The 25345-nt window shown below is 62.3% G+C and overlaps 1 protein-coding gene and 1 long non-coding RNA gene across 2 annotated transcripts; both read left to right on the top strand.

The window, feature by feature from the left end:
- Positions 1 to 1810: 1810 nt before the first annotated feature.
- LOC123350181 (leukocyte immunoglobulin-like receptor subfamily B member 2) lies at positions 1811 to 23570 on the top strand. The gene is made up of 7 exons (XM_044988617.1): positions 1811 to 2095; positions 20632 to 20727; positions 21394 to 21513; positions 22062 to 22089; positions 22342 to 22391; positions 22910 to 22947; positions 23290 to 23570. Exons 1-7 carry the CDS (start codon positions 1858 to 1860, stop codon positions 23437 to 23439), a joined length of 720 nt encoding a protein of 239 aa, XP_044844552.1. The 5' UTR covers positions 1811 to 1857; the 3' UTR covers positions 23440 to 23570.
- Positions 7278 to 11199, top strand: LOC123350198. Its single transcript, XR_006573726.1, has 3 exons — positions 7278 to 7378; positions 7935 to 7962; positions 11150 to 11199. It is a non-coding gene; the product is annotated as an uncharacterized LOC123350198 (long non-coding RNA).
- Positions 23571 to 25345: the final 1775 nt, after the last annotated feature.

Genomic DNA, 25345 nt, shown 5'->3' with positions numbered 1-25345 from the left:
TGGGGATCTGAGACCAGGGTGTAGGATCCAGTTGTTCTGGGATCTGGTCCCTAATGACCTGTCTCCTTTCCAGGCTGCTGGCTGGCTGGGCAGAGCCGGGTGTTGGGAGGTGAGTATCTGTGGGGAATGGGGCACGTGGGGGAATTTCCACATTAAGGATGAGGAACATGGGGTGAGGGGTGCAGCAGATCCCCCAAAGGGATGATCCTATCAGACCCCTGCTCCCTTCCACACCCAGAGGTGGGGACTGAGACCTCGCCCCACTCATTACAGGGATGGGCACCACACAGGGTGAATTCACCTGCACTCAAAGCAGGAAATACAGAGTGAAGGCACCAGCCCCCCCGCAGCGCCCCCGCACTGTGCCTGGGGAGCTGGCAGGAGCCCGGGGAACGGGTCAGGCCGAGCAGGGCTGTAAGACGTGGACACGCAGAGGGACTGGAGCAAGGCCCCGTTGTGTCTCCCCCTCGGCTGGCTGCACACGCGTGTCACTGCTTTGCTCGTGGGTCAGGCTCAGCCCAGCCCGGCGTTCGGAACGTCCCCTGAACAGCTTTGGGAATAGCCCGTCCCCAAAGGGGCCCCGGGCACCGTGCAGAGCGGAGCTAAATCCCCAGCGGCTGAGAGCGGTTTGGGGCGGAGCAGAGCCGGAGTCTGAGCCCCGGGGGTGGGCAGGAAAAGGTTAGAACAACCCGGGGATTTTGCAACGGTGTTTTTCGGAGCCTTTGCTCAAAGGACTCAGATTTGTCTCATGAACCCCCACCCCACCCCCACACTCCTGTGCATACAGCACATTGCCGGACAATTGGAGTAAATGTGGTTTTTAGAATATTTTAAAGAATAATCCATGTTCAGCCCAACTCCAGCAGAGTTGCAGCTCGGCTACAATGTTAGAAAAACAGAAGGAGGGAGGTTCTGATCTCAGCCCCCCGGGTCAATCCAGAGTCACCCCTGACTGCAGTGGGGGCAGGGTTGAATTGACCCTGGAGAACTGAGGGAATCAGAGACTGGAAATCTCCTTTCTGCCTCCTGTGTCTCTCCCCGGCTGTGAGCCGCGGGGCAGGGCTGCACCCCAGGGATGGGTGGGGGGTGAAACGCTGGAGTGACAGATGGGCAGAGGATTGAATCAGACGGACACGGTTTGTGTCACCCCCATTTGACGAACTGGGACTGATTTTAATGTTCCCTCTGAATACTGGGGGGGTGGGGGGGGTGGCGGCTCAGTTCCTGGCCGACCCTCTGTCGCCTGGCAACTAATGGCCAGGCCCTTCCCCCCCTGCAAGGGGATGCTAAAGGTGTTGGAGAACAAAGAGATCAGGTGACCTCCTGGCCCCGGAAAGTGAGCGGAGAGAGTTGGGGCTGGAGGAGGTTGGAGAAGTTTGGAAGTGGGCTGGAAGATGGAGGGGAGCCCCGAGGAGGCTCGGGCCTCCCAGTGGGGTGGTGGCCTCTCTGGGGCCCCCAGATAGACCTAACTAAGGGGGGGTCTTGTTGTCTGTACCGGCAAGACCTGTTGTGGACTGTGTTCCTGTCACCTAAATAAACCTCTGTGTTACTGGCTGGCTGAGAGTCATGTCTGACTGCAAGGTGGGGGTGCAGGACCCTCCGGCTTCCCCAGGACCCTGCCGGGTGGGAAGCACACAGAGGGGTACATGCTGAATGCTACGTGTGAGCTTCCTGCCCTAAAGGTAGTCTGCTCCAGAGAGAGGAGGCTCCCCAAAGTCCTGACTGGCTTTGTGGGGAGCAGTTCCGGAGCATCGCCCGGGGACTCCGTGACACCCACTTACTGCCTGTTTGTTTGTGAATCCAGAGGGGTCCTACCCCAAACCCTCCATCACCGTCAGCCCCGGTGGGGTGATCCCCATGGGGGGAAACGTCACCATCCGGTGTTGGCTTCACCTCAAGAACATGAGGATCGTCCTCTACAAGGATGGAGCTGGGAACTATCTGACTTACACAGACCCTGCCGGCTCTGAGGGTGAATTTCCCATCACCAGGGCCAGACGGGAACACGGGGGCAGCTACACCTGTCGTTATAGCGACAGAACAGGACCAGCTACCCACTCGGAGCCCAGCGACCCTGTGCAGATCATTGTAGCAGGTGAGGGGCCCAGCCCGGCACCTCGGCTCCCAGCCCCACACCCAGCTAGGTCCCTGGGGGCTCGCACCGATGGGCCACTCAGAGCCAGGCTCTGCCCTGGGCCCAGCAGAGGGGACGCCCGGCCGGGGAGGGGGGACGGAGTCACTGGGGGGTCCCAGCCGGGGGGAGCAGCCTTCTACCCTGCACATGGTCTGACGCTGCCCTGGTCACTGCAGTGTCGGGCGCCTGCCAGTCGAGCATTAAGCGCCGTGGCCCCGTCTGTCCTGGGCGGGTCGTTCTCTCTCGTCCTCTCCCCGGGGGAGGTCTGTGCCCACCGTGGAGGGGCTGGTCTGGGGGGTTTGGGGGGTCAATGGCCGCGCTGCCCCCAGTCGATAACGGAGCAGGTCGGCCGGGGGAGGGCGCCTGGCCTTGGAGCCGGAGGTGGGGAGGTTTGGGGGGCCCTGGCTGCTGGGGGAGCTCGTTCTGCAGCCTGCGCCCGTCCCCGGAGGAAGTTCTGTCCCCTGCCCAGACGAGCGTGACCCTGATTGTGGCCGGGCCGGGGGCAGGGAGCCGGCACCCCGGGGTCACCCCAGAGCTGTGGGCTGTTGACGGGTGTCTGCCCTGCAGCTTGGAGCTGGCGGGCGGCACCCGGGTTAGCTCTGATGGAGCTGAAAACAGTAAAGGAGCCGTGGGCGGGCAGGACTAGCCGCTCGCGTGTGCACCCGGCGCCCTGGGCGGCTTGTCCTTGAGCAGCCAGCCTGGGCCGCTGCAGCTAGCTTGGCCCTGCCCACACGCCCCCCAGGGCAGGCTGGATGCAGGGAATGAGGCAGGGGCCACACATGGGCATATGAGGATCCCAAGCACTAGGAGGCCGTGGTTTGGTGTCTGTGGGGCTGGATTCTGGGTGGGGGGAACTCTGGGACCTGGGAGAGAATTTCTGTATGGGGTCCTCTGGATCTGCCCGTGGCTGGGGTGGGCTGGGGAGGCCGGTGCTGGGTGAGTGCCCAGGTCTGGCTCTCTCAGCCTGTCTCCTGTGCGCAGATCCCAGCTTACCCAGACCCAACATCTCCCTGAGCCCCACCGGGGTCACCGCCCCAGGGGCAGACGTCACCATCCGGTGTCAGGGGCAGCGCCGGGACGTGAGGTTCTTCCTGCACAAGGCTGGAGACCTGAACCCGCAGCGACACATGGACCCTGCTGGGGCCGGGGCCGAGTTCCGCATCCCCAGCGTGGGCCGGCAGCACGGAGGGAGCTACAGCTGCAGCTACCGGCCCCGGTCAGAGCCCTTCGTCTCCTCGCAGCCCAGCGACCCCGTGCAGCTGGCGGTAGCAAGTGAGGGGCTTGGCTTGGTGTCCTTCTCCCAGCCCCACCCCCAGCCAGGCCCCAGGGGGTCTCCGTGAGCCCTGGCACCCAGCCAATGGGACGTCCAGCCAGTGATGGTCGGATGTCTGGGGGGGGCGGGGGAATCTCGGCCCCCTGGAGGTGGGCGTGTGGGGAGGGGGGAGATCTCAGCTGGTTCCCTTGGTGCCCTGGATCTCAGGGGAGACCCAGACCCTGTCTCTGCCCCGTCGCTGATGCTCCACGCTGGGGATGGGGCGCAGTGGCCGTGCTGGGGTCCGTCTCATGCCCCGTCTCCTCCCACTGCAGAGCTCAGCTCCCCCAAACCCTCCATCTTCCTCAGCCCCAGCGGGGGGGTCGCCCAGGGGGAGCCACGGCCGTCCAGTGTCGGGGTCAGTGCCAGGGTCTGGAGTTTGCTCTGTACAAGGCTGGGGCCAGGAACGCAGCAGCGCTGGGCGGGGACTCGGCTGGGGTCAAATTTCCCCTCCCCAAAGTGAGCCGGGCAGAGGGAGGCAGCTACACCTGCTATTATCCCCCCAACTCGGATCCCAACATGGTCGGAGCCCAGCGACCCCAGGGAGCTGATGGGAGCAGGTGAGGGGCCCGGCTCGGCGTCCCCACTCCCAGCCCCACCACCAGCCAGACCCACAGAAGGTCTCTGCACTGATGGGCCACTCAGAGCCAGGCTCTGCCCTGAGCCCGGGGCCCAGCAGAGGGGACGCCCGGCCGGGGAGGGGGGACGGAGTCACTGGGGGGTCCCAGCCAGGGGGGAGCAGCCTTCTACTCTGCACATGGTCTGACGCTGCCCTGGTCACCGCGGTGTCGGGCGCCTGCCAGTCGAGCATTAAGCGCCGTGGCCCCGTCTGTCCCGGGCGGGTCGTTCTCTCTCGGCCTCTCCCCGGGGGAGGTCTGTGCCCACCGCGGAGGGGCTGGTCTGGGGTGGTTTGGGGGGTCAATGGCCGCGCTGCCCCCGGTCGATAACGGAGCAGGCCGGCCGGGGGAGGGCGCCTGGCCTTGGGGCCGGAGGTGGGGAGGTTTGGGGGGCCCTTGGCTGCTGGGGGAGCTCGTTCTGCAGCCTGGGCCCGGCCCCGGAGGAAGTTCTGTTTCCTGCCCAGACGAGCGTGACTCTGATTGTGGCCGGGCCGGAGGCAGGGAGCCGACACCCCGGGGTCACCCCAGAGCTGTGGGCTGTTGTCGGGTGTCTGCCCTGCAGCTGGGGGCCGGCGGGCGGCACCCGGGTTAGCTCTGATGGAGCTGAAAACAGCAATGGAGCCGTGGGCAGGCAGGACTAGCCGCTCGCGTGTGCACCCGGTGCCCTGGGCGGCTTGTCCTCGAGCGCCCGGCCCGGGCTGCTGCAGTTAGCTTGGCCCTGCCCACACGCCCCCAGGGCAGGCCAGGTACAGGGAATGAGGCGGGGGCCACACACGGCATATGAGGATCCCAAGCACTAGGGAGCCGCGGCTCAGTGTCTGTGGGGCTGGGAGCCCAGCTCGCAGGGCCGGGATTCTGGGTGGGGGGAACTCTGGGATCTGGGAGAGAATCTCTGCCCGGGGGCCCCTGGATCTGCCCGTGGCTGGGGCTGGCCTGGGAGGCCGGGGCTGGGTCTGGCTCTCACAGCCTGTCTCCTGTGCACAGATCCCAGATTACCCAGACCCAACATCTCCCTGAGCCCCACTGGGGTCATGGCCCCAGGGGCAGAAGTCGCCATCCGGTGTCAGGGGCAGCGCTGGGACGTGAGGTTCTTCCTGCACAAGGCTGGAGACCTGAACCCGCAGCGACACATGGACCCTGCTGGGAACGTGTCCGAGTTCCGCATCCCCAGCGTGGGCCGGCAGCACGGAGGGAACTACAGCTGCAGCTACCAGCCCCGGTCAGAGCCCTTCATCTCCTCGCAGCCCAGTGACCCAATGGAGCTGCTGGTAGCAGGTGAGGGGCCTGGCTCAGCCTGGCAACTCAGCTCCCAGCCCCACACCCAGCCAGGCCCCAGGGGGTCTCTGTGAGCCCTGGCACCCAACGGATGGGACGTCCAGCCAGTGATGGTCAGGTGTCAGGGGAGGGGGGAGATCTCGGCCCCCTGGAGGTGGGCGTATGGGGATGGGGGAGATCTCAGGTGGTTCCCTTGGTGCCCTGGATCTCAGGGGAGACCCTGACCCTGTCTCTGCCCCGTCACTGACGCTCCACACTGGGGACGGGGCGCAGTGGCCATGCCAGGGTCTGTCTCACACCCCATCTCCTCCCACTGCAGAGCTCAGCTCCCCCAAACCCTCCATCTCCCTCAGCCCCAGCGGGGGGGTCGCCCAGGGGGGAGCCGCGACCGTCCGGTGTCGGGGCCAGCGCCGGGGTCTGGAGTTTGCTCTGTACAAGGCTGGGGCCAGGAATGCAGCAGTGTGGGACGGGGACTCGGCTGGGGTCAAATTTCCCATCCCCAAAGTGAGCCGGGCAGAGGGAGGCAGCTACACCTGCTATTATCCCCCCAGCTCGGATCCCGATACCTGGTCGGAGCCCAGCCACCCCGTGGAGCTGGTGGGAGCAGGTGAGGGGCCTGGTTCAGTGTCTCCGTTCCCAGCACCACAACCAGGCAGCCCCACAGGGGGCTCCACGCCGATGGGCCACTCAGAGCCCGGCTCTGCCCTGAGCCCTGGGCCCAGCAGAGGGGACGCCCGGCCCGGGACGGGGGACGGAGTCACTGGGGGGTCCCAGCCAGGGGGGAGCAGCCTTCTACCCTGCACATGGTCTGACGCTGCCCTGGTCACCGCGGTGTCGGGTGCCTGCCAGTCGAGCATTAAGCGCCGTGGCCCCGTCTGTCCCGGGCGGGTCGTTCTCTCTCGTCCTCTCCCCGGGGGAGGTCTGTGCCCACCGCGGAGGGGCTGCTCTGGGGCGGTTTGGGGGGTCAATGACAGGGAATGAGGCGGGGGCCACACATGGCATATGAGGATCCCAAGCACTAGGGAGCCGCAGCTCAGTGTCTGTGGGACTGGGAGCCCAGCTCGCAGGGCCGGGATTCTGGGTGGGGGGAACTCGGATCTGGGAGAGAATCTCTGCCCGGGGGCCCCTGGATCTGCCTATGGCTGGGGCCGGCCTGGGAGGCCGGGGCTGCGTGGGTGCCTGGGTCTGGCTCTCACAGCCTGTCTCCTGTGCGCAGATCCCAGCTTACCCAGACCCTCCATCTCCCTGAGCCCCACTGGGGTCATGGCCCCAGGGGCAGACGTCACCATCCGGTGTCAGGGGCAGCGCCGGGACGTGAGGTTCTTCCTGCACAAGGCTGGAGACCTGAACCCGCAGCGACACATGGACCCTGCTGGGGCCGGGGCCGAGTTCCGCATCCCCAGCGTGGGCCAGCAGCACGGAGGGAGCTACAGCTGCAGCTACCAGCCCCGGTCAGAGCCCTTCGTCTCCTCAGAGCCCAGCGACCCCGTGCAGCTGGTGGTAGCAGGTGAGGGGCCCGGCTCCACATCCCCACTCCCAGCCCCACACCCAGCCGGACACTCGGGGACTTGGCACTTATGGGACGCTCAGAGCCAGGCTCTGCCCTGGGCCCAGAGGTGGGGACATCCAGCTGGGAAGCAGCCACTGGAGATTCAGCGCTGAGGGAGGGGGGATCCCTGCCCCATGGGGAGCTACAGAGCAGGGGGGGCTTTTGCCAGGGGATGCTCCCTGGGCTGCCCCTGCTCTGGGGACGCACAGAGGAGTCGGGGCCCAGGGGCTGCCCAGCCGGCACTGGCCCCAGCTACAAAAATCTCTCTCCCCCATCCCAGAATGACCCTGATGATCGATGCTGCGTTGCGGGGTGGGGGTGGGACGAGCGCTGAGTCGCTGTTTCAGTCCCCCCGGCCCTGATAGATGCTGGTTCTATTCCTGCAGAAATAAACTCGATGACTTGGCCCATCATCGCTGGGGTGAGTGCGGCAGCGGCCGCCGTCCTCCTCCTCCCCGTGGCCTTCGTCTGCTTCAGAAAAACCCGAGCCAGTGAGTGCCCCGGCCAGCGAGGGAAGGGTTAAACCTGCCGCTAAGCAGGGCCAGATGGGGTCACAGCTGGGATGGGGGACTGTGCTGGGGAAGCCAAGGAGCAGGGGGGCTCAGCAGGGGGCGCTGTTACATGGGTAATCCCTGTACACACACAGCTGTGCCACCTCAGAGGTGGCTGCATCTCGGGGCGGGGCGGGGCGGGGGGGGGGGGTGTCCCTGTATAATGAGCCGCTGGCACCCTGCCTCTCTGGTACCTGGGGTGACAGAGGAGCTGATTGGCCTAGGTCAGGTTCGTTATAATGAGTCACTAGCGAGGGAGGATTGGGGACAGGAAAAGCCCGCCGAGTTATTCTGGTCCTCCTCCTGACCTATGGTGTTGTGCTGCCCCCTGCTGGTCCATCCCACCCCAGCAGGGATCCAGGCTTAGCACCAGCAGCAGAGGGGACCCCCCCAGGTACCCCCATCCTTGCTGCCCTGTGTGGGGTGAGTGGCCGGGCGCTGGGACCGGGGGATCCCGATCGGCTCATGAGGGATTCTGGTTTGTGTCCCTCTGCAGGAAAAGGAGCCGCACTGAGACCGAGCAGGTAGGAACCCTGCTCCTCCCTACAAAATATATCGGAAGGACAGAACAGGCCGTGCGGGGGGAGGAGTGGCACTATATGTGAAAGAAAATGTAGATTCAAATGAAGTAAAGATCTTAAGCGAATCCACATGTTCCATAGAATCTCTATGGATAGAAATTCCATGCTCTAATAAAAATCTATTAGTAGGGATCTATTATCGACCACCTGACCAGGACAGTAATAGTGATGATGAAATGCTAAGGGAGAATAGAGAGGCTATCAAAATTAAGAACCCAATAATAGTGGGGGATTTCAATTATCCCCATATTGACTGGGAACATTTCACTTCAGGACGAAATGCAGAGATAAAATTTCTCGATACTTTAAAAGACTGCTTCATGGAGCAGCTGGTACGGGAACCCACAAGGGGAGAGGCAACTCTAGATTTAATCCTGAGTGGAGCGCAGGAGCTGGTCCAAGAGGTAACTATAGCAGGACCGCTTGGAAATAGTGACCATAATACAATAGCATTCAACATCCCTGTGGTGGGAAGAACACCTCAACTGCCCAACACTGTGGCATTTAATTTCAAAAGGGGGAACTATACAAAAATGAGGGGGTTAGTTAGACAAAAGTTAAAAGGTACAGTGACTAAAGTGAAATCCCTGCAAGTTGCGTGGGCCCTTTTTAAAGACACCATAATAGAGGCCCAACTTCAATGTATACCCCAAATTAAGAAACACAGTAAAAGAACTAAAAAAGAGCCACCGTGGCTTAACAATCATGTAAAAGAAGCAGTGAGAGATAAAAAGACTTCCTTTAAAAAGTGGAAGTCAAATCCTAGTGAGGCAAGTAGAAAGGAGCACAAACACTGCCAACTTAAGTGCAAGAGTGTAATAAGAAAAGCCAAAGAGGAGTTTGAAGAACGGCTAGCCAAAAACTCCAAAGGTAATAACAAAATGTTTTTTAATTACATCAGAAGCAGGAAGCCTGCTAAACAACCAGTGGGACCCCTTGACGATCAAAATACAAAAGGAGCGCTTAAAGACGATAAAGTCATTGCGGAGAAACTAAATGGATTCTTTGCTTTGGTCTTCACGGCTGAGGATGTTAGGGAGATTCCCAAACCTGAGCTGGCTTTTGTAAGTGACAAATCTGAGGAACTGTCACAGATTGAAGTGTCACTAGAGGAGGCTTTGGAATTAATTGATAAACTCAACATTAACAAGTCACCGGGACCAGATGGCATTCACCCAAGAGTTCTGAAAGAACTCAAATGTGAAGTTGCGGAACTATTAACTAAGGTTTGTAACCTGTCCTTTAAATCGGCTTCGGTATCCAATGATTGGAAGTTAGCTAATGTAACGCCAATATTTAAAAAGGGCTCTAGAGGTGATCCCGGCAATTACAGACCGGTAAGTCTAACGTCGGTACCGGGCAAATTAGTTGAAACAATAGTTAAAAATAAAATTGTCAGACACACAGAAAAACATAAATTATTGAGCAGTAGTCAACATGGTTTCTGTAAAGGGAAATCATGTCTTACTAATCTATTAGAGTTCTTTGAAGGGGTCAACAAACATGTGGACAAGGAAGATCCGGTGGACATAGTGTACTTGGATTTCCAGAAAGCCTTTGACAAGGTCCCTCACCAAAGGCTCTTACGTAAATTAAGTTGTCATGGGATAAAGGGGAAGGTCCTTTCATGGATTGAGAACTGGTTAAAAGACAGGGAACAAAGGGTAGGAATTAATGGTAAATTCTCAGAATGGAGAGGGGTAACTAGTGGTGTTCCCCAAGGGTCAGTCCTAGGACCAATCCTATTCAATTTATTCATAAATGATCTGGAGAAAGGGGTAAACAGTGAGGTGGCAAAGTTTGCAGATGATACTAAACTGCTCAAGATAGTTAAGACCAAAGCAGATTGTGAAGAACTTCAAAAAGATCTCACAAAACTAAGTGATTGGGCAACAAAATGGCAAATGAAATTTAATGTGGGTAAATGTAAAATAATGCACATTGGAAAAAATAACCCCAACTATAGATACAATATGATGGGGGCTAATTTAGCTACAACGAGTCAGGAAAAAGATCTTGGAGTCATCGTGGACAGTTCTCTGAAGACGTCCACGCAGTGTGCAGAGGCGGTCAAAAAAGCAAACAGGATGTTAGGAATCATTAAAAAGGGGATAGAGAACAAGACTGAGAATATATTATTGCCCTTATATAAATCCATGGTACGCCCACATCTCGAATACTGTGTACAGATGTGGTCTCCTCACCTCAAAAAAGATATTCTAGCACTAGAAAAGGTTCAGAAAAGGGCAACTAAAATGATTAGGGGTTTGGAGAGGATCCCATATGAGGAAAGATTAAAGAGGCTAGGACTCTTCAGCTTGGAAAAGAGGAGACTAAGGGGGGATATGATAGAGGTATATAAAATCATGAGTGATGTTGAGAAAGTGGATAAGGAGAAGTTATTTACTTATTCCCATAATACGAGAACTAGGGGTCACCAAATGAAATTAATAGGCAGCAGGTTTAAAATAAATAAAAGGAAGTTCTTCTTCACGCAGCACACAGTCAACTTGTGGAACTCCTTGCCTGAGGAGGTTGTGAAGGCTAGGACTATAACAATGTTTAAAAGGGAACTGGATAAATTCATGGTGGCTAAGTCCATAAATGGCTATTAGCCAGGATGGGTAAGAATGGTGTCACTAGCCTCTGTTCGGCAGAGGATGGAGATGGATGGCAGGAGAGAGATCACTTGATCATTGCCTGTTAGGGTCACTCCCTCTGGGGCACCTGGCATTGGCCACTGTCGGTAGACAGATACTGGGCTAGATGGACCTTTGGTCTGACCCGGTACGGCCGTTCTTATGTTCTTATGTTCCCCCTCCCAATCGACCTGCCGGGTCACAGGGCTCCTGGGTTCTGTCCCCGCTTGGGGATGGAGGTGTGACCAGAAGTGGTTCTAGCTGCAGGGAGTGGGGTGACCAGAAGTCCTGGATTCTATATCTGCCTCAGGGAGGGGAGTGGGGTCTAGTGGTTAGAGCGGGATGGGGTGGGGGTCTGGTGTTTGGGGCGGGGGGGGGTTAGGGAACTGGGTTCAGTGTGAGGCAGGATGGGGGGAGCTCTCTGGGTGTGTTGGGGAATCTCCCCCATGGGTGGGGGGATATGATATTTACAAGGGGATTTTCTCTTTTAGCACCAGCCCTATGGGGGCATTAAAGGCACCAGCTCAGCAAGACTCCACCTGTGAGTAACACACCCAAGGGGGTACCAGGGTGGGGCAGGACCCTGGGGGAGAGGAGGGGCTTGTGGGGGCTCCACCCAAATGGGGCGGGGCCTGATTTACAGCTGCTGCTGGGCGGGGCCCCAGAGGTAGCCGGTATCAGCTGAGAGTGTTGGACACCCAGGAGCTCCCTGGGGCCACCCTCCCTCCCCGCTCTAGGTCCCCATCCACTCCTGGCTCCCAGCCCCCTGCTCTAACCACTAGACCCCACTCCCCTCCTGAGCCAGGGCGAGAACACAGGCATTCTGACTCCCAGCCCCCGCCCCCGCTGTAACCCCCAGACATCTCTGTGCCTCAGTTTTCCTCTCTGTAACACGGGGCTAATGACCCTGTCCCATGCTGTGGGGCGGGGGAGGGGTGGCTGTGCCGGGCTCTGACCCCCCCTGGCTGGATGTGGGGGTCAGAGCTGGGTGTGGGGTTCTGCTCTGGGCCGGCCGGGGGTGCAGCTCAGCGAGTGTCTCTGTTCCGCAGACACCTCCATCGACAAAGGGAAAAAGCCGCAGACCCCGGTAAGTGTCCCCTGTTCCCCCATGGGGCCTGACCCCCAACCCTGACCCACATGGACCCCAGCAGCCCCCTCACACTTCCCCCCCGACCCCCAGCCTTTCCTGGCCCACTCAGTGGTTTGGGGTGGGGGTCGGGTTGCTGGGAGGGGCTTATGGGATCGCCAGCTGGGATTGCAGGGGTGTGTGTGTGTGTGTGTGGTTCCCTGTTGGCCCCTGCTGGTCGGGATGGGCCCTGCTCTGTGTGCGGGACGGGCGGCGGTGTTTGGTGTATGTGTGCACCCCCCCCACACACACACACACCCCAGTGACTCTCTCCCCTCTCAGCCCCAGGAGCCCGACCCCGACGGACTCACCTACGCCGAGCTGAACCACCAGCCACTGCAGGCCAAGCGGGGGGGCCCGGCCCCAGCCCCCCAGCCCGCCCAGCCCGGTGTTTACGCCGCGATCAACGTGAGCCGGGGGGCCCCGCAGTGAGAGCCCCCCGCAGCCACGGGGCGCCGGCCCCGAGGAGGCAAGAGACAGGGCCGGCTCGAACTTCTTTGCAGTCCCAAGCAAAAACAAAAGTGCCGCCGTAACACCCCCTCCCCACCTCGGAGCGCCGCCCCACCGAACGAAGATTGGCCGCCCCTTACAAGGTGCCGCCCCAAGCACGTGCTTGGTTGGCTGATGCCTGGAGCCGGCCCTGGCAACAGACTCACCCCCCTGCAGCGCCAGCCCCAGAGAACTCTGCTTCCGGGGGAGATTTAGGAGGGACACTGCCCTCCCCCCACTGCAACCCCATCCCATGGAGCTGCTGTCCCCCTGCCCTGCCTGGACCCACATGTAGGGGCCGGTGGGGGGGGCTCTGCACTGGGAGGGGGAGGGGATGCGCCGAGGTGGCTGTTTATGTTATTGTGCATCCTGTTAATCTCCAGATTTGTAATAAACACAGAACCGCAAATGCCAGGAGTGTGAGCGACACCTGGGGGAGATGGGGTGGGGGGCATGGGGGCTGGTTATACAGGGACCCCTCACCCGGCACTGGGATGCAGCCACCTCTGGGGTGGGGCACTGGTTATACAGGGAACCCTCACCCGGTGCTGGGTTGCAGCCCCTCTGGGGAAGGGCATCAGTTGTCCAGGTCACCGGGGTTCACAGTCTGACCCTGGGCGAAGCTGCAGAAGGGTCTGGTGCCCGTGACCAATTGGCGCCGGCTGTTTACAGCCCCTCCATGGGGTCGTCCCTTCCCCCCTGTGCTGGGGGCTCCATCGCCGTGAGCCGGGGTCGGGGGGGAGCTAACGGGAAGTGATCCCTGGGCAGGGCCCGTATGAGAGATCAGGGGGTCATCACCCTGTGACCCTGATGTTCCCCTCCTCGGGACCCCAGGCCGGTCAACGTGGGCACAGGGAGAGCCCCACAGCTAATCCCCCACTTGGGACTTCCTCGCAAAGGCCCCAGGCCCCACCCTCAGGCCCTGCCTCTGGGGTGACATGGGAATCGGCACTTGCTGGGAGCAGTGCGGGGGCTAGGACACAGAGCAGGGCAGTTCTGAATCCCCCCTGCAGGGGGTGGGGGGGCTGTTTTCCATTGAATGAGGCTTTGTTGCCGTTCAGTGGTGTGCGGAGGAGTCCCCTCAGGTCCACCATCGTGGCCACTGCATGAGATGCTCCCCACCCCCCACCCCCGAGATCCTGCAGACTCTGGACCCACAGATCGGCCTGGAGAGACACAACTGACCCACGTCCACCTGCCCCTGGGCCATCCGACATCGGCCGTTTCCCCGTTGCCTCAGTTTCCCTTAACTCCTGCATAAAGAGCCGCCCTGAGTCTTCTAGTCTCTGCCCTGGGGCCAGATAGGAGCTGCTGCCCCCTTTCCCCCCCCGCGAGCCAGCCAGTCCCTGCCATGCGGCCCTCGCCCACAGGCTGTTACGAAACCCAGACTGCGGGTGCTGAGAGGCCTCAGGAAAAGATTTTCCTGTTGAGACACCGAGCCGGGCACTTCCTCCCCAGAGCCAGTCGCACCGTCCGTCGCTCCCCAGGTGCCACGTCCTCCTCTGGGTCCCCCGCGCCATGGGCCCCCCTCCTGCCCTGCTCCTCGCCCTGGGTGAGTGTGTCCCTGCGCCCCCCTCGGGGGTCTGCTCCCCTCCCCAAGGGGGTGGGACGGGGCTGGCTCAGCCTCCCTGAGTCCATTGTGAGGGGGGAGCCAGGGAGAGCCCCTTAACCCACACCCAGCCTGCCCCCCCACACACCCTGCCCCCACACCCAGCCCCGGTCGTCCCCCACAGCTCCCCAACACACCCCTTGGCCCCACAACCCACCCTGTCCTCCCGCACACAGCCCCACAACACACACCCTGCCCCCACCACCAGCCCCTGTCCTCCCCCACACAGCCCCACAACACACACCCTGCCCCCGCCACCAGCCCCTGTCCTCCCCCACACAGCCCCACAACACACACCCTGCCCCCACACCCAGCCCCGGTCGTCCCCCACACTCTGCCCCCACAACCAGCCCAAATCCTCCTCCCTGTAGCCCCCACACACACACCCTGCCCACACAACCAGCTCCGGTCAGCCCCCACACTCTGCCCCCACTACCAGCCCAAATCCTCCCCCCTGTAGCCCCCCCCCACACACCCTGCCCCCACTACCAGCCCAAATCCTCCCCCCTGTAGCCCCCCCCACACACACTCTGCCCCCACAACCAGCCCAAGTCCTCCCCCCTGCATCCCCTCAACACACAGCCTGCCCACCACAACCAGCCCCTCTCCTTCCCCACAGCTCCCCAACACACCCCTTGGCCCCACAACACACACCCTGCCCCCACCACCAGCCCCTGTCCTCCCCCACACAGCCCCTTGCTTATCCACCCCACAGCTCCCCCCATGCCCACCATCTCCCCCTCACTCCCACACACAGCCCTCTGCCCAGCCCCACAACCCCCCCTCCCCTAACTCACCCCTGGGAGCTCCCCCTACGCGGGTTAGGCCAGGACTGGGCTGTGTGTGTGTGTGTGGTGGGGCTGTGCGTGGGGCTGGGTTTGGCCTGGACCCCAAAATCGAGGTCCCTGGAAGCAGCTTGTATTAGCTGCTCCCATGGGATGGTGCCTGGGTAGGAGAGACATGGGGTGGGGGGCTGCTGGCCCGTCCCCTCCCCCAGCGCTTTGGGGAAGTCGGCAGCATGCGACTGGCAGTGGCTACCCATTGCACAAGCAGTGTCCTGCCCCTGCTTCCCCCTGCACACACACACACACTCCCTCCAGCCTATTCTGTGCCCCCAGGTTGGAATCTGCCTCCCAGCGCCGCCTCCCCCCAAATCGGGCAACTCTTCCACGGTGACCCCCGTCCCCTCTCCGGCCCACACCCAAAGCCCTGTGGATTCTGGGCTAGGCACAGCAACCCCCAGTCAACAGCCGGACCCCTGATTCCTCAGCGAGTCGGGTGCAAATTCCCCAGCGAGGGCCCTGGCTCGTGCATGGACCCCGGCGTCCGGGGCCAGACTTCCAGATTCTGCATCCCCCTCAGGCTGCAGGTGCACGGTGGAGCCAGGGTTAAAACTCTTGATTTCCCCAGGGAAATAGCTGCCAGCAGCGGCATTTGGTGGATCATCATTAGGGTTCAGGGTTAACACCCGTGGTGGCACTCCACATCTGATGCAGGCTGGCTGCAAACTCTGCCCAGCAACGGATATGAAGTCCCACAGGCTGGCACATGACTCTGACCCCAATGATGTAGCACGGGGGTGGGCAGGATGTGGTCTCACATTCCTCCTCCCTCCCCCCCCCCCCCCCCGCCCGCCCGCATTGAACACCAACTTCTCATGGCAGGCGTCATCTGGACCCGCCTCCCATTGGCTGCTGCTCGTAAGTTGCCTGCAGAAACCAGCGTTGTCCAAGGTGGGGTCTGGGAGATATGATGGGGGGTGGGACCCCCTGTCTCAGCAGAAGGGGACAGCAGGGGAGCAGGATGGAGGGGTTGATTCGAGGATAGGGGACAGTGGGTCCCAGGGTAGGGACTGGCTGGCTCAGGGGGCTGGGAATGGGGCCCGGGGCCTGTCCCCTCTAGGGGGCACTGGCTCCCATCCGGTCCCAGGGTAGGGACTGGCTGGCTCTGGGGATGGGGAATGGGGCATGGGGCTTCACCCCTCTAGGGGGCGCTGGCTCCCATCTGGCCCCAGGGCAGGGTCTGGCTGGCTCAGGGGGTGGGGAACGGGGTACGGGGCCTCTCCCCTCCTAGGGGACGCCGTGCCTCACAGCCTGTGTCCATCCCTCTGCAGAATCCCCCTTCCCCAAGCCCTCCATCTCCCTCAGCCCCAGCGGGGAGATTGCGCCGGGGACGGACGTCACCATCTCCTGCCACGGGCCGCAGCAGGGCGTGCGGTTCAAGATGTACCGGGCCGGGGTCGTGCGGTGGCACATGGAGCCGGCCGGCTCGACGGCCGAATTCCACATCCCCAACGCCCGGCAGGAGGACGGGGGCAGCTACACCTGCAGCTACGAGAGCCTGAGGGAGCCGCCCGTCATCTCCCCCCACAGCGACCCCCTGCAGCTGGTGGTAGAAGGTGAGGGGGTGTCTGCCATAGCCTAGTACCAGAACCCAGGAGTCCTGGCTCCCAGCCCCCCCCCCCCGCTCTAACCACTAGGCCCCACTCCCCTCCCAGAGCTGGGGAGAGAACCCAGGAGTCCTGGCTCCCAGCCCCCCCACCCCGCTCTAACCACTAGACCCCACTTTTCTCCCAGAGCCGGGGAGAGAACCCAGGAGCCCTGGCGCCCAGCCCCCCTGCTCTAACCACTAGACCTCACTTCCCTCCCAGAGATGGGGAGAGAACCCAGGAGTCCTGGCGCCCAGCCCCGTCCTGCTCTAACCACTAGCCCCCACTCCCCTCCCAGAGCCGGGGAGAGAACCCAGGAGTCCTGGCACCCAGCCCCGTCCTGCTCTAACCCGTTTGACCCCAGTTCCCATATTACACTTGTGCCATAATATTTTTAAATCAAATGTGCACTTGTCTGTAACGGGAAGGATTTAGTAGAATTGTTTATTCTATTTCAAAGTTTTGGCAAAGCCTTGGGGAAACTGTATTTCAAAACCATTCATCTCATTTCCGAACGTCGTTAAACCGCCTTTAATCTAGGAGAATCCTATTTTATTTCAAAAACATATGAAACCTGTAGCGTAAAACGTACCGCACGCTAATATACATTTGTTTATTATTTTATTTTCTTTCCATATTTTATTCCAAATTACGTTTAACTGAATGGACGTGGGTGTTAGGATGTAGATATTCAGGCCTGCCCATAAAGGCCTGGACTTGAAGAACTTGGGTGTATTTTTATCACTTAGCTCGTTATAGGTGTATAAAACAAAGAATCAAAATCGCTGCCCGCCTGCGTCTGGGCCTTCTCTCACGTGACAGTCTGAGGCCTGGTTCTTAGGCTGAAGCCTTTGGCTAAGCAGCAGGGGCGCCCATATGCTGGGAATCGAACGGTCACATCCTCACATCCCAAACCCGCCACACTGAAATAAGGTGCCGTTGGCCTGTTAGGAAGAGGATCCTGTCCTGATCAGGGCCGGCTCCAGACCCCAGCGTGCCAAGCGCGCGCTTGGGGCGGCGTCCCGCGGGAGGGCGGCAGGCGGCCCCGGTGGACCTCCCGCAGGCATGCCTGCGGAAGGTCCGCTGAGACTGCGGCTCCACAGGCGTGCCTGCGGGAGGTCCACCGGAGCCGCGGACCGGCGACTGCCAAAGCGCCCCCCGCGGCGCGCCGGCGCAAATCCTAGAGCCGTCCCTGCCGGCAGCCGCGGGGAGCCCAGAGCCTTTTAAATCCCAGCCGCGGCCGGGAATCAGAGGGCTCTGGGCTGCCGGCAGCCGCGGGGAGCCCAGAGCCCTTTGAATCCCAGCCCCTGGCCGCTGATTGCCCCCTCCCCAGACCCCTGCCCCAACTGCCCCCAGGACCCCCACCCCCTATCTAAGCACCACTGGTCCTTGTACCCCGATTACCCTCTCCCGAGACCCCTGCCCCTAACTGCCCCTTGGGACCCCAGCCCCTATCTAAGCCTCCCTTCTCCTTGTCCCCAACTGCCCCCTCCTGAGACCCCACCCAACTTCCCCCCAGGACCCCACCCCCTACCTGTCCCCTGATAAGCCCCCTGGACTCCCATGCCTATCCAATTGCTGCCTGTCCCCTGACTGCCCCTCCGAACCTCTGCCCCATCCAACCCCCCCTGCTCCTTGTCCTTTGACTGCCCCCCGGAACCCCCTACCCCTTCTCCAACCCCCAAATCGCTTACTGTGCCACTCAGACCAGTGTGTCTGGCTCCGTGCAACTCCAGACAGTTGCTGCCATGCTCCCCCATGGAGCCCACAGCCCTCTCCCACCCCCAGCACCTGCCTTTCAGATTTGAACACCTCAAAATTCAGGAGTGCTCAAGCTCGGTTTGGGCAGCTTTTACTTCATTTCTCCCAAATCAAATATACTGATCCATTGTCACTTGCTGTAGAAAAAGTAGGATAAAATTGAGCAAGAAATGCTTATTAGGACTGGAATTGCTATTTTCAACAGCCATTGCCTTTTTGTTTGTTTGAAAGGAAGACAGTGATATTGCATTGGCAAATTCCCCATAGAAAGAAAGAGTGGAACAAAAGAATAATAAAGGCACCTCAACTTTTCCTCATTTATGGAGGACAGTCTTATAATATGCATCCAGATCTCCTCCAATCACACAAGCTGAAAATTGTTCCACTTTACTGCAGCTCTGTAACCATATGGGAACCAGTCCTGTCTGTGTTTTGTGCACATCCAAAATTCCGGCTGAATGACCTGCCCTGGGAGCGAGTTACCAGTGACCCAGGGCTGGGGCAGCAGGAGGTGTGGGGGGGGGGCACTGGTGGGGGGGAGCCCAGGGCTGGGGCAGCAGCAGGGTGGAGGGAGGGCACTGGTGGGGAGGAAAGGGGGAAGCCCAGCGCTGGGGTGGCAGGGGGTGTGTGTGGGTGGGGGGAGAGCCCAGGACTGGGGCAGCAGGAGGGTACGGGGGGAGCCCAGGGCTGGGAAGGGGGGCAGCCAAATATTTTTTTGCTTGGGGCAGCAAAAAACCTAGAGCCGGCCCTGGTCCTGATGGTGCCCATCCCCACCAGATAGAGAAACAGATCCTAAGACGGTTAAAGAAAACTCAGTTTGACAGAATCCTGTCTGGCAAGAAATCACTTCTCAGTGGTTGTGGCTGTGAAACCCTCGTTTCTGTGTTTTAGCTTCATGGCCCCCACTTTGCTATTGTTAATCTGCCTGGTTCTCTAATTGTTTCTGTCTCTGAATAATTAATTTTGCCAGGTGGAAGTTAATGAGGATAGTGGGATATAACTGCTTAGAGCAGGGGTCCCCAATGCGGTGCCCGCGGGCGCCATGGCGCCCATGTCCTGGCCAGCGGTGCAGCATCCGCCAAAACGCCGCCGAATTTCCGCGGCATTTCGGCGGCGATGCCTCTCGATGACGCCGCTTGCCGCCAACAAGTGACGTCAGCGAGAGGCGCTGCCGCCGAAATGCCGCAGAAATTCGGCGGCATTTCGGCGGATGCTCCACCACCGCCACGGTCCTTCGTCCGGCGCCCGCCAGACGAAAAGGTTGGAGACCACTGGGTTAGAGAATCATGTTACAATCATGTTACATGTTAGGTAAATTTCAGTAAAATGATTGGTTAAGGTATAGCTGAGAAATCACGATATGAACTGGGGTCAAACAGGAAAGGGAAGGGAAATTGGAATCATGTTTGCAAAGGGGGGGAACGGGGATAGGGAACGGGGACACAGGCAAGGCTCTGTGGCGTCAGAGCCGGGAAGGGGGACACTGGAGAACGGACTCTATCGGCGTATTGAATGTGTATTTATTTTATTATTATTCAGTTACATTTCAAGGTACTATTCCAGAGTTCGCATTAATGTACCCGTCCGTCGTTAAGTTGTGGGTCGGGTCTATTATCCCCCCAGCTCGGATCCCCACACCTGGTCGGAGCCCAGCGACCCCGTGCAGCTGGTGGGAGCCGGTGAGGGGCCTGGTTCGGTGTCTCCGTTCCCAGCCCCACCCCCAGCTAGATCCCCGGGGGCTCGCACCGATGGGCCACTCAGAGCCAGGCTCTGCCCTGAGCCCTGGGCCCAGCAGAGGGGACGCCCGGCCGGGGAGGGGTGATGGAGTCACTGGGGGGTCCCAGCCAGGGGGGAGCAGCCTTCTACCCTGCACATGGTCTGACGCTGCCCTGGTCACCGCGGTGTCGGGCGCCTGCCAGTCGAGCATTAAGCGCCGTGGCCCCGTCTGTCCCGGGCGGGTCGTTCTCTCTCGGCCTCTCCCCGGGGGAGGTCTGTGCCCACCGCGGAGGGGCTGGTCTGGGGCGGTTTGGGGGGTCAATGGCCGCGCTGCCCCGGGTCGATAACGGAGCAGGCCGGCCGGGGGAGGGTGCCTGGCCTTGGAGCCGGAGGTGGGGAGGTTTGGGGGGCCCTTGGCTGCTGGGGGAGCTCGTTCTGCAGCCTGGGCCCGGCCCCGGAGGAAGTTCTGTTTCCTGCCCAGACGAGCGTGACCCTGATTGTGGCCGGGCCGGAGGCAGGGAGCCGACACCCCGGGGTCACCCCAGAGCTGTGAGCTGTTGTCGGGTGTCTGCCCTGCAGCTGGGGGCCTCTGGGTCCACCCGGGGCAGGGGGAGGCTGGGGCAGCTGGGGCTGGGTGGGTGCCCGGGTCTGGCTCTCACAGCCTGTCTCCTGTGTGCACATCCCAGCTTACCCAGACCCTCCGTATCTTTGAGTGTCTCTTGGGTCACATGGCCCCAGCCAAAAAAATCTCCCTCCCCACACCCGGAATGACCCTGATGATCGATGCTGAGTTGCAGGGGGAGGGGGGGCAATCGCTGAGTCACTCTTTCATCCCCTCCCCCTGCCCCCACAGACGCTGGTTCTAGTCCCGCAGGGGGAACCGACTCGATCCAGTCTGAAGCGGCGCCGACTCCCACCCGCCAGGGCAGCGCGGTGCCAGGTACCGGGGCTGGGGGGATCTCTTGAGTCACAGATTATGGGACAGCTTCCCCCAGTGGTTCCCCAGGGGGAGGGACGGAGGCTGTTCTCAGGGGCAGTGACTCCCGCCCTGCTGCCGGATTTGGAAGGGGAGCGAAGCCTCCTGCTCGGACATGAACCCACGGCTAATGGGCAGCCGGAGGCTTCCTCTGGGGGCAGCTGGGCCCATCAGTGGCCACAGGGTGGGGGGTCCTGGAGCTCCCTGTAAAGCAGCCAGCATGGGAGGCCGGATGCCGGGCTAGATGGGCCCGTTGGCTGGAGATGGTGCGGCCAGGCCTGACTGGTGCCATGGCACTGTAGGGGGAGGGACTTGAAATAATGGCCAGGCAGGATCAGACAGCGCCCCCTAGCGCTGTGCTGGGGCAATGGGGCCAGCCCTGACTGATGGGGAGAGCGCCCCCTACTCAGCCCCCCGCCCTGCGCCCCAGCACTCCCAACGCAACCAATCCCCCAAATCTTGCTCTGATTCCACTTGATTCCCCAGGACCCCCAACATCCTCCCCATAGAATTTTCTGCTGCTTGCGCCCTGTGGTGTCCCAGCCCCTTGGGCGCTGCCGGGGGTGGGAGGGGCTGAGGGGGGGAACAGACCAGCTGCTCCCAGCACTCACGGCTGCTGCTATTTCCCAGGCGGATCGGAGCCACCAGGTCTGACCAGCCCCATCATCGCTGGGGCGAGCGCAGCAGCCGCCGTCCTCCTCCTGCTTCTCCTCCTCATGGTCTTCGTCTGTTTCAAAAAAACCCGAGCCAGTGAGTGCCCTGCCCAGCGAGGGAAGGGTTAAACCTGCCATTAAGCAGGGCCAGATGGGGTCACGGCTGGGATGGGGGACTGTGCCAGGAAAGCCAAGGAGCAGGGGGGCTCAGCAGGGGGCGCTGTTGCTTGTGTAATCCCTGTACACACACACCTGTCCCACCCCAGAGGTGGCCGCATCTCAGTGCCGGGCGAGGGAACCCTGTATAATGAGCCGCAGGCACCGTGCTACTCAGGTACCTGGGGTGACAGAGGAGCCAACCGGCTTGAATCAGGTTTGTTATAACAAGTCACTAATGGGGGAGGATTGGGACTGGAAAAGCCCCCTGAGTTAATCTGCCCCGACCCACGCTATGGTGTTGCGCTGCCCCCTGCTGGTCCATTCTGGGAACAGCCCGGCCCTCCCCAGCAGGGATCCAGGCTCAGCAGCAGAGGGGACCCCCAAATCCCCCCATTCCTGCTGCCCTGTGGGGGGTGAGTGGCTGGGCACTGGGACCGGGGGATCCCAATCGGTTCATGAAGGATTCTGGTTTGTGTCCCTCTGCAGGAAAAGGAGCCACATCGAGACCGACCAGGTAGGAACCTGGATCCTCCCCCATCCTGACAGACCTGCCTGGGTCACAGGGCTCCTGGGTTCTGTCCCCGCTTGGGGGGGAGAGTTGGGTCTAGTGGTTAGAGCGGGGTGGGGTGGGGTCTGGTGGTTGGGGCAGGTGGCTTAGGGAACTGGGTTCAGGGTGAGGCAGGATGGGGGGGCTCTCTGGGTGTGTTGGGGAATCTCCTCCGTGGGTGGGGGGATATGACATTTACAAGGGGATTTTCTCTTTTAGCACCAGCCCTATGGGGGCATTAAAGCCACCGGCTCAGCAAGACTCCTCCTGTGAGTAACACACCCAAGGGGGTACCAGGGTGGGGCAGGACCCTGGGGGAGGGAGGGGCTTGTGGGGGCTCCACCCAGATGGGGCGGGGCCTGATTTACAGCTGCTGCTGGGTGGGGCTAAGGAGAGGGCCCCAGAGGTAGCCGGTGTCAGCTGAGAGTGTTGGACTCCCAGGAGCTCCCTGGGGCCACCCTCCCTCCCCGCTCTAGTTCCCCATCCACTCCTGGCTCCCGGCCCCCTGCTCTAACCACTAGACCCCACTCTCCTCCCGAGCCAGGGTGAGAACACAGGCATCCTGATGCCCAGCCCCCCACCCGCGCTGTAACCCCAGACATCTCTTTGCCTCAGTTTTCCTCTCTGTAACATGGGGCTAATGACCCTGGGCCATGCTGTGGGGCGGGGGAGGGGTAGCTCTGCTGGGCTCTGACCCCCCTGGCTGGACACGGGGGTCAGAGCTGAGTGTGGGGTTCTGCTCTGGGCCGGCCGGGGGTGCAGCTCAGCGGGTGTCTCTGTTCCACAGACGACTCCATCGACAAAGGGAAACAACCGCAGACCCTGGTAAGTGTCCCTGTTCCCCCATGGGGCCTGACCCCCAACCCTGACCCACATGGGCCCCAGCAGCCCCCTCACACTTCCCCCCCGACCCCCAGCCTTTCCTGGCCCACTCAGTGGTTTGGGGGTCGGGTTGCTGGGAGGGGCTTATGGGATCGCCAGCTGGGATAGCAGTGGTGTGTGTGTGTGTGTGTGTGGTTCCCTGTTGCCCCCTGCTTGTCGGGATGGGCCCTGCTCTGTGTGCGGGACGGGCGGCGGTGTTTGGTGTATCTGTGCACCCCCTCCCCCAACACACACACCCTCCACACACACACACACACCCCCCCCAGTGACTCTCTCCCCTCTCAGCCCCAGGAGCCCAACCCCGATGGACTCACCTACGCCGAGCTGAACCACCAGCCACTGCAGGCCAAGCCGGGGGACCCGGCCGCAGCCCCCCAGCCCGCTCAGCCCGGTGTTTATGCCGCGATCAATGTGAGCCGGGGGGCCCCGCAGTGAGAGCCCCCCGCAGCCACGGGGCACCGGCCCCCAGGAGGCAACAGACAGGGCCGGCTCGAACTTCTTTGCAGTCCCAAGCAAAAAAAAAAAAAAGAGCTGCCGCCCCCCCCGGAGCACCACCCCACCGAACCAACCCCCCCCCCGGAGCACCACCCCACCGAACCAACCCCCCCCCCCCCGGAGCACCACCCCGCCGAACCAACCCCCCCCCCCCCGGAGCACCACCCCGCCGAACCAACCCCACCCCCAGCCCCGGAGCGCCACCCCGCCAAACCAACCCCACCCACCCACCCTGGAGCACCACCCCGCCGAACCAACCCCACCCCCACCCCCACCCCCAGAGCGCCACCCCGCCGAACCAATCCCCCCTCCACACCCTGGAGCGCCGCCCCGCCGAACCAACCCCCCCCCCCCCGGAGTACCACCCCGCCGAACCAACCCCCCCCCCGGAGCACCACCCCGGCGAACCAACCCCACCCCCACCCCCGCAGCGCCACCTCGCCAAACCAACCCCCCCCCCCACACCCTGGAGTGCCACCCCGCCGAACCAACCCCACCCCCACCCCCGGAGCGCCACCCCGCCGAACCAACGCCCCCACCCACCCTGGAGCACCACCCCGCCGAACCAACCCTCCCCCCCACCCCCGGAGCGCCACCCCGCCGAACCAACCCCCCCCCCCACCCTGGAGCGCCACCCCGCCGAACCACCCCCCCCCCACCCTGGAGCACCACCCCGCCGAACCAACCCTACCCCCCACCCCCGGAGCGCCACCCCGCCGAACCAAACCCCCCACCCACCCTGGAGCGCCACCCCGCCGAACCACCCCCCCCCCCCCCCCCGCAGCGCCTCCCCGCCCCCCCAACCCCACCCCCCCCCGGGAGCGCCACCCCGCCGAACCAACCCCACCCCCACCCCCAGAGCGCCACCCCGCCGACCCACCCCCCCCCCCGGAGCACCACCCCGCCGAACCAACCACCCCCCCCGGAGCGCCACCCCGCCGAACCCACCCCACCCCCTCCCACGGAGCGCCACCTCGCCGCACCAACCCCCCCACCCACCCTGGAGCGCCACCCCGTCGAACCAACCCCACCCCCCACCCCCAGAGCGCCACCCCGCCGAACCAACCCCACCCCCACCCCCAGAGCGCCGCCCCGCCGAACCAATCCCCCCTCCACACCCTGGAGCACCACCCCGCCGAACCAACCCCCTCCACCCCCACCCCCGGAGCGCCACCCCGCCGAACCAACCCCACCCCCACCCCCAGAGCGCCACCCCGCCGAACCAATCCCCCCTCCACACCCTGGAGCGCCACCCCGCTGAACCAACCCCACCCCCACCCCCAGAGCGCCACCCCGCCGAACCAACCCCACCCCCACCCCCGGAGCGCCACCCCGCCGAACCAACCCCACCCCCACCCCCGGAGTGCCACCCCGCCGAACCAACCCCCCCACCCACCCTGGAGCACCACCCCGCCGAACCAACCCCCCCGCCCTGGAGCACCACCCCGCCGAACCAACCCCCCCCCCACCCTGGAGCACCACCCCGCCGAACCAACCCCACCCCCACCCCCGGAGCGCCGCCCCGCCGAACCAACCCCCCCACCCACCCACCCTCGAGCACCACCCCACCAAACCAACCCCACCCCCAACCCCAGAGCGTCGCCCCGCCAACCCAACCCCAACCCCAGAGCGCCACCCCGCCGAACCAACCCCCCCTCCCCGCCCCGGAGCACCGCCCCACCGAACCAACCCTACCCCCCACCCCATAGCGCCACTCCGCCGAACCAACACGCCCCCCCGGAGCTCCGCCCCACCGCACCAAGATTGGCCGCCCTTTACAAGGTGCCGCCCCAAGCACGTGCTTGGTCGGCTGGTGCCTGGAGCCGGCCCTGGCAACAGACTCACC

Source organism: Mauremys mutica, chromosome 15 (genome assembly GCF_020497125.1).
Source record: "Mauremys mutica isolate MM-2020 ecotype Southern chromosome 15, ASM2049712v1, whole genome shotgun sequence".
NCBI classification, from domain to species: Eukaryota; Metazoa; Chordata; order Testudines; family Geoemydidae; genus Mauremys; species Mauremys mutica.
The sequence above is the reverse complement of the archived record's forward strand: the minus strand, read 5'-3'. Positions and strand labels throughout refer to the sequence as shown.

Coding starts and splice junctions, on each gene's coding strand:
- LOC123350181 (XM_044988617.1), top strand. CDS start 1,858: ATGGGGGGAAACGTCACCATCCGGTGTTGGCTTCACCTCAAGAACATG. Junction 20,728..21,393: donor CCAGGGCAGCGCGGTGCCAG/GTACCGGGGCTG, acceptor GCTATTTCCCAG/GCGGATCGGAGCCACCAGGT. Junction 22,090..22,341: donor GCCACATCGAGACCGACCAG/GTAGGAACCTGG, acceptor TTTCTCTTTTAG/CACCAGCCCTATGGGGGCAT.